This window comes from Triticum dicoccoides, chromosome 4A (assembly GCF_002162155.2).
Source record: "Triticum dicoccoides isolate Atlit2015 ecotype Zavitan chromosome 4A, WEW_v2.0, whole genome shotgun sequence".
In the NCBI taxonomy this organism is placed as follows: Eukaryota; Viridiplantae; Streptophyta; class Magnoliopsida; order Poales; family Poaceae; genus Triticum; species Triticum dicoccoides.
Genome location: NC_041386.1, coordinates 699,361,703 through 699,370,316, shown reverse-complemented (window position 1 = coordinate 699,370,316; position 8,614 = coordinate 699,361,703). Strand labels below are relative to the sequence as shown.

The 8,614-nt window shown below is 47.9% G+C and overlaps 2 protein-coding genes across 2 annotated transcripts in view; one reads left to right on the top strand and one right to left on the bottom strand.

The window, feature by feature from the left end:
- LOC119288003 (dnaJ homolog subfamily C member 17-like) overlaps positions 1–1,091 on the top strand; it is a 3,600-nt gene extending 2,509 nt beyond the window's left edge. Inside the window, exons 3-4 of the mRNA XM_037567622.1 lie at positions 465–647; positions 896–1,091. Coding sequence (XP_037423519.1) covers positions 465–647; positions 896–922 — 210 coding nt within the window. The 3' untranslated portion in view covers positions 923–1,091. The remainder of the gene's footprint in view (positions 1–464; positions 648–895) is intronic.
- A 620-nt stretch (positions 1,092–1,711) lies between these two features.
- On the bottom strand, positions 1,712–8,033 carry LOC119288000 (disease resistance protein RGA5-like). Its single transcript, XM_037567621.1, has 4 exons — positions 7,225–8,033; positions 2,484–4,530; positions 2,230–2,322; positions 1,712–2,152 (listed from the first exon to the last, which is right to left on the bottom strand). The coding sequence occupies exons 1-4, from the start codon at positions 8,010–8,012 to the stop codon at positions 1,820–1,822; spliced, it is 3,261 nt and encodes a 1,086-aa protein (XP_037423518.1). The 5' UTR covers positions 8,013–8,033; the 3' UTR covers positions 1,712–1,819.
- Positions 8,034–8,614: the final 581 nt, after the last annotated feature.

Genomic DNA, 8,614 nt, shown 5'->3' with positions numbered 1-8,614 from the left:
CCACCTTAACTGTCCCGGGGAACAAAACTATATCTTGAACTGGCACAGGAAAATGATTTCGTTTTAACCCACGGAAAGATAGGTGTCCATACAAAATTTCTACTCAAAATCATAGATGTTGAACTAGCACAGGATAATGAGTTTGTTTTAATCCACAGCAAGATAAGAGTCCATAAGAAATTTGTACTCAAAATGGTAGATCTCGAACTGGCACAGGATAATGAGCTGCTCTTTAATCTGCAGGAAGTTAGGAGTTCTTAAGATTTTTCACTATGTCCTCATGCCTATGTTCAATAATTATTCACAGATGACATGTTGCTTGCCTGCTCTATTTATGCTTCAATACTGATGTCATTACTTGTCCATGTTGTGGAACTTTACCAAGCTGTATTGTTTGTCTTAAATTTGATCATATATTTTAGTTATGCAGCTAACCTAAACGGTTCTTGTTGATATTTTAACAGCAAACAGCACTGAAGAACCATTCTGTGTACAACGTCTTCCCAGTCCCATTAATGGTTGCTCCCATCGAAGAATTGGTTGGGTCACCAGCATTCGCAGCTCCAACATCTGAACCGAGGGCAAGCAACGTTGATGGAACTGGATTCAGTGATATGGAGGCATCGGTGTTCCGAAAACTTCAAGAGGTACTGAAAATGAAGATTCGAAAAAAACGACTTTTCGTTGCAACCGATTTGGTTCTTCAGTTTTCACTGTATTTGCCAAATACATTTCATATCTTTCGTGGTAAAGGAACAAAGAAATCCGTTTTTGGAATTCCATCTAGTTTCTTTTAATATATAGTTTGCATATGTGTTGTGATACACATAATAATTTTGTGATATGCATTGGACAATGTGTATGAAACTTACAAATGCCTTGTTTGACCCTGTAGGCCCAGAAAAGGAAGCAATGTGCATAATTGGTGCTTCGCGCAAGATGTACCAACATAGGCAGGACATTGGTTGTCGCAAATCACAACAGCGGGTGATCATCAGAACAATTCAGTTACAAAGTTGAAATAATTTTTCTAATTTTTGTTGCTGATGTATTATTGCGAGTTACTCACATGATGGGCCCAGTTTGTGCCATTGCGTGCTTGTGTGCTTCATCTCTATATTCTTACAGTTTTTTTCTGGGAGTAGTCTGCATCTTAGATTAGATAGTACATTGAAGAATGCTTATTCTTCACCCCAGCCATCACACCCCACGGTCGTAAGAAACCTGGGCAGAAGGTAAGAAACTGAGGCAAATGTAAGAAAGCCATCGTGCCCAGCCCCACGATCCACTGTTGCAAACCACCGGAAGAGAAAACGAAAGAAATTGGTCTCTCTCACACAATGTAAAATTACGTCGGTAATTTATTTGTGTGCAACCTGACAAAAGTTAAGCCGGAAATACAGTGTAAGAAGACTATTATGTTTTTTTTATCCTTTCTCCTTTGTCCAGGAGGCCTTTTGGCTAATTATTGACAGTCATTATTTCAATTTGTACTGTACTGATGACCTGGCGTAAGGTTGTCTTATTTTTTTTCTTTCGAAATGGCAGTTATCCTGCATTCATTAAGAAGAAAAGAGTTGCTCAGTTAATTAAGAAAAATCGAGTGGAAACCAGATTGCCCAGTTAATTATGAAGAACCGGATGAAAACCATCACGACCGCTGAGCGACACACATAAGAAACCCACGCACACCCTACCAAAGAGGGCCTCGGCAAGACAGCACATAGATGTCATTGTCATCACTCTTCCCTTAGAGGCGTCGTTGCCCTCCCTACACTCTGAGCAAATGACTCCGACTTCGCTATAGGCGAACGTCGACTCAACCAACACCGTAGCAGACGCGTGAAGCTGTATGAAAATCTGTGCTAAAACTCAGCCACCTGCGGCCAGGCAGCGCAACTCTGACTCTGATAGAGAACTCTGAAGAACAAAACCAGGCACAGTAGGCGCCATGGATGATCGTCGAACAGGCCACCTGCAGCCAGTCATCGTATACCACGGGGCCCCGCCGCCGCAGTTTCAACTCCACAGCAACAAACAAACCGAGGCAATACTGTGGACACGCTTCCGGAACCACCTTCTCCAGTATCTGAACCCTCCGGAAGAGCACATAAGCGCTGCCCTCGTGATGGGCCCGTTGCACCTTTTGTTCCTATTTATTCGTCTCCGAGTGTTACTACGAATGAGAGGAAACGTCATGCACGGTTTTGGGAGGTGAAGAAAACTTACCAGCACCCTCAAGCGCGACAGAGCATCTTCATTAATATATTGGAGTATCCGATCAAAAAAGGAAGACGGGGCATCTTCCGCAATTTGTTTGAACTGCCCAAACAAAATAAATTAAATGAAAACAAATTAAGCCCGAAACAACATAGAGACAAGAAGTTATCACTAAAGTAAATGGCTGGCCAATAATATGCGAGATGGATGGAACAAATACAGTGTAAAAGAATCAGGGCAAGCAGTTCCGACAGGTGACTTACGGCCGTCTCAAAATGATCACATAAATCTGCCACATCAAAATATGAGAGAGTGGGACGGTTGCCAAGTTTCCCAAGAGCAGTTTTGATAAGTCTGCGAATTTCATCCGTAAAGCCACTGTAGCCAAAAATAGTGAGATCCACCTTGGTGAGGGCGGAGAGGTGCTGGATGCCGAAATCAGAAGCATAATTCACGCACGTCACCTCATGCGCCTTGATATCAAGCTCGAGGACCTCGAGCTTAGCCATTGATCCCTCTTGAAACTCCACTGCAGTCCCACAATACTTGACGATCAACTTGAAATATTTCAAACTTCTGAACCCACGGACAAGGATCCTTCCATTTCTGCCATAAAAAGTCTCCAGTTTCAGAAAACCCAAAGCAGGTATTCCTCCAAGGATCGCCACGTCTTCTGGTCCAATACGGCACACACAAAGCTCTAATCCACGGAGATTTACAAGCAAGCTCATCCAATTTGGAACCTTGTCAATGTAATAGTCAGGGATGCACATCTTCCGGAATGCACTAGGATTAGAAGGGCACCATGATTCCAGTGACAGGAGTTCCGGATCAATGTAGAAGTTACCGTACCTTGTCTGCCGGAATGCACCAAATGTAGCAGGGTATCTACACTGTCCTAACAGGATTCCATTCAGATGGTCCTGTCTGATAGATAGATGATGAATATTGTGCGAAGATATTAATGTTCCTGCAAACCTTGCAGCGTCCTCCTTTTTCGTCCTTTGCACACATACACTCAACGTCCTTAGCTTGGTTAGCTGACTGAGTTCTTGCAGAAACTTCCCTACCTCGGTTTCCAAGATCTCCACATCTGTTAGCTCTTCTAAGCTCTGCAGCTGTCCAATTGTTCCATTCCATAACCAAGTAGGTCCGAAGCCACCATACAGACGGACCAACCTTTGAAGCCTTGTCATAGTTGACGGCAGTTTTCCAACTCGGAGACGACGCATGTCCAGTGTTTCTAAGTACTTGAGTTTCCCAATTCCTTCTGGAAGCTCAGTAATTGAATCTGAACGTGATCCCAGACGCAAGTACTTGAGAAGAAGTAACTTTTCAACATTTCCCAGATGAAAGTTTTCTAAATCCTCACATTCTCCTAGGTCTAACACACAAAGAGCAGGGAAATCCAACAAACCAAGAGCTGGAAAATCAGACGCAGAATGCTGCGGTAAATACCCAAACATAGCAAGTGATCGATTATGGGAGAGATCCCCTGACACGGTAGCCATTTCATCATTACTGCGGCTCACTAGGGAGAGCCTTCGAACCCTGTGTGTCTTCCCCTGCTCCGCATCACCAAATGATGTCATGAAGTTCTCTTCTTTGGCCTTGCATGTGATGAAATCAAGAATGATGTCATGAACTTGGCATGCCAACACCTGACCATACTCCTCCTTGTCCTCTAAATTAGCTGGTTTGATCAAGTTTCTATTGATCAATTCATTAAAATAATACTCGCCTACTTGATATGTACTCCACCCTTGTCGTTCATGGATGAATCCTTCAGCGATCCATTTTTGTATCAAACTCCATTTCTCGATAACACGATCTTCTGGGTATGCACTCAAATACAACAAACAAGTTCTCATAGGGTGAGGAAGATCAAAATAACTCAGTGATAATATCTTTGTCATGTCGCCAGCTTCCACTGCAAGTGAAGAACCCATAGCAGCTAGCGCCCTGTCCCATTCTTCTCTTGCAGGTTCATCTGCCAGCAAACTAGATATGGAAATAATAGCCAACGGCAAGCCCGCACATTTTTCCAATATCTTGTTACATACTTCTTTCAGATGAGGGTAGCATAAATCCTCAGAACCAAATGCTCTTTCAAGAAATAACTTTCTGGACTCAGAAAAACTGAGGGGTTTCATCTTATAAATATAATCGCCTTGTAAACAACAACATGAGGCAACTGTATGGTTGCGTGTTGATGTGATAATTCTGCTTCTGTGATCATTATCCGGTAAGGCATCCCTGATTGTTTTCCATGCTTTTGTGCTCCATAAATCATCAATTACAACAAGGTACCTGGAATATGATTTTAACAAAGATGATTGAATGTTGAAGGCATATAATGTTAGAATATCTTGCAGCATGCAGTATCATTCACTATGGCTAGCTATTAATAAAATCTCACGGAAGATCAGAGAATGACTGCTACTCCCTCTGTCCCGTAATGTAAGACGTTTTTTTACTCTACACTAGAGTCAAAAATCGTCTTACATGATGGGACAGAGGGAGTAGCTTTCTGTACAGAGGAAACAATATGATTTTGGCTCGTTCCTAATTATTGTCTATTCACTAAACAGTACGTCATTTTTGTTAGCATTCTAATATTATCTTCGGCCATTCAATTGTGAACCAAACTTAGTTCCTAAATCAAGTAGTACATTTGTTAAGACCACGTCGCTAAGAACCAAACTTAAAATAGATATAATTAACTCACCTAACTTCAAAATGATCAAATAAACAACAAAAACAAATAACTTAAATCCCACATAAGTACTAATAGTTCGGACAGTAACTGAAACACTCATGCTTAGTTGATTGCACAAAATTGTAAGAAGCGATGGTATATGCACAAGCTTTGGTACAATCGTGCTGCCAAAATTTGTGCGGATAATTATTTTTTTGCCAGTCCAAATAATAGGTATATAAATAATGGGTTGAGATCCTCTGCAGTACTGTATGGTGCTGTAGTGCGGATGACATGTGGGGCTGGGTCCACACGGCAGTGACCGTACTGCATGATGGGCTACTGCAGAGGATCCTAACCCATAAATAATTCTAACCTATCATAGTTGAGTTGTTACCATCCCGCCCAAAGATCGGCCATTGAACATACTGCCACTTCCTCATTAGTTTAACTATGACTTAATCACCAAAATCAACTTAGTTACTAACGACATTCTCTCAAACAAATATAGTGCTAGAGAATGGATTTATGATCATTCAAAGTTTAACTTCCCATTCTTGTGTGTCGTTAGCCAGAAAGGGTGGCAAGAGTTGCCAAATATTGGAGGTAGTCACCAATGGATTGATGACCGACAACAACCCGATATAAACGCACGTCACCACAACACACACACCCAAGGCAGGATACATTGGCCCTGAGCGCAGCAACACGACCCTAGCACTACAAGAGCAACCGGGGAATCCAACAGTGACCACGCCACCGCGAAGAAATGAAGCCACATACGACGAACTGTGAGCTCCAAGACGATACCTTCAGGAAGGTTACGACACGGAGCGCTGCCGCCGCCCGATCCGAGGATCAGAGTTTCCCCTGGAGCCACACGACGAGCAATGAGAGCCGCGACGACGTCTTTAAGAAGGGAACGAGCACCGCCGCCGCCGGTCCGTTCGAAGATAGAGCAGGCTTTCACCTCGGCCAACACTCACCGCCACCGAACACCACACCCCGGCTACCACGCCGCCCACACGGCCATGGCCGCTGAGCAGCACCAAGCGGCGGGCTCTGGCCATGAGCACCACACGACCACCACCAGGGCCGCCGCCCCAACATCCAAGACCTTGACACCATCCCACACGATACTCGCCGCTACCCCAACCGAAAAGACGAGTTGACCCCATGGCAAACTAGCTTCCATCGACTCGTCATGTTGCATCGGGGTCCTGCTGCCGGGCACGAGACGGGCGCGGTCCTGCTGCCCTAGCGCGAGACTAACGATGGGCCACAACTGGGAGAGGGCCATCACTTCAATGGAAATAGCGCTCGGGCGATGAGGAGGTAGATTGAAGGCCGACACAAGCGGCCTACGGACGAGCCGACGCCGGGACAAGCCAGCCGCTGCCGTAGCCGACTTGCCAACCCGCCGTGGAGCCATCCACTGCCGGAGCAGCAGCCACCCCGGGCCACTGCCCAACCCACGCCGACCGGCGATCTCCAAGCGTCGGAGCCGCCGATCGAGCACGCCCCCGCACCACCAGCCACCATGGCCGCCGCCTGCACCAAAGCCGCGACACAGGCCCGCGCAGCCTCCGCACCACTACCAGCCAACACCGCCGCTGCGTCACCACACGAGCGCGCCGCCGGAACTCGGACTAGTTGCCGCGCCGCCAAGCCCGCGGCCGAAAGCCCCCGACTTGACCCAGAAGGGGCCGAACAGGGTCCGCCACGGCGAGCCACAAGGTCAAGGAGGGATGGCACCGACGCACAGCCGCGACCAGCCCCCACAAGACACACCCACCAGCGGGCGGGACCACCACCGCCAACACCAGCCGCGCCGCCGCCATAGATCGAGATCCAGATCGGGGAGGAGCCCGACCAACACCCCGCCACCAACGACGCAGCGGCGCACCCCCACTCCCAGCCTAACAGCCGTCCAAGCCCAACGTCCCCGCCGAGCTCCGCGCCCCCATGAGCGGCTGACCCGCGCCGCCGCAGCCTCGAACAGGGGAGGGAAGGAAAGGCCCCGCCGCCGCTCGCGTCGCACGGGCTTCGCCCGGCAGACGCCCTCTGGCAGCAGCGAGGGGGAGGAGAGGCTGGAGGGGAGGAGTTTGCCGGCGGCAGATCAAGGGCCCCGTGACGCTCGCGGGAGCGGTTCAGCGAGAGGTCCAACGTGATATTCCACCAATGGATTGATTGCCAAAGCACTTCCTAAGTGTTGTCATATACCTATGCAAGGCGACCTATCTCAAGTCGAAGATTTTGCAGAAAGAAATACACAGGTACTATATGGTATTGTGGTAAGGGCTTACTTTTCGTTTTGGAGGTGCTTTCTCAGTCTATCAGTAAGTCGTTGCACATTATCATTGGAAGTATTTTCCTCGATCCCCACTCTTTCAGCAATGTCTCTTAGAACATTTTTGATGTTAGGCTTTCGAGAAACTGACACGAAAGCTGTACACGTGAATTGGGTTTCGATAGATCCATAGACCGCTCTTGCGAGTGTGGTCTTACCAAGACCACCGAGGCCAACAATTGATACCACCCGAAGCTGCGTAGAAGAACCTTCATTCTTGAACCACTCAATGATATGCTCCTTAGGATCGTTGATGCCGACGTCCACGTAAAGCGCGTGCTGCCTGGGATCAATGTCACAGGTGGTAGAGTCAGGTGATGGGGGGTAAATTTTATACCTCTTGTGCCTCTTGCTTGCCTCAATAGCCCGGGCCTTGAGCTTTTTGATCTCGCCGGCAATCTCATGGCGAGGTTTGAGCTTCTTCAGCTTGTCAAAGAACCACTTGAAGCCCATAGGCTCATCATGCTTGTGGTCAGCACGAGACATGAAGTCATCTACGCAGTCCTCCATATCATAGGACAGCTCACGGACATCGTCCCTCCAAGATCTCATCTCAGGGTCGAGCTGCTCGGCGTCAGCTAGGGCCTCCAGTGCCGCCTCCATGCTGCTCATCTCATCTTTTGTGCCTTCGACCTGACGGCGCACGCCCTTGAGCTTGCTGTTCTCTTCCTTCAGCACCTTGTAGAGCTTGGACAGGAGCGGCTTCATCACCCCCATGCCAACGGTCACGAGAGCAGCCTCCATTGCTTTCTGGCTACGATCTGAGATTTCTGGATCTGAGAGAAAGGAAAGTGATGTGGTGTGTTGAAGGAGGAAGCTCGCTTCAAGGCTTGTTACTATTGTACTGTACGCAACTGGCATATGGCGGGTGAGGGTGAATAAAATAATACACCACTAACTACGCGTACCTTTACCTTTCGGTCGAATTAATAAAGGTGTGTCAGCAAAGGTCGATCGTTGCAAGAGGCACATTAATTAAAAAAGAGCAAATTGCTAGAGTTCCCCAACCCAGTGGAACCCTAGCCACCAGAGGCGACTAGCGAGAGGAGGGAGCAGGCGTCCCGGACAGCGGGGTTCGCACACCAAGAGTGGCTGGTCTGGCGGCGAAGAGAGGGAGGGGAACCTTGGGACCTTGTTTCTACATGCGTTCAGTAGTCTAGATGTCTTTCTTAGGCCAACTCCACCGTGCCAACCTAAGGCTCCGTCCGTAAAAGGGACAGAAGAGGCGGCCCAGCGTACGGGAGCAAACGGACAAATGTCCGGATTTCGTTCGTTTTCGACCCATCCCCGGCCCAAACTTGCGCTCGGTTTGGGGTGAAACGGACGCGCGCGGACGACCGCGACGC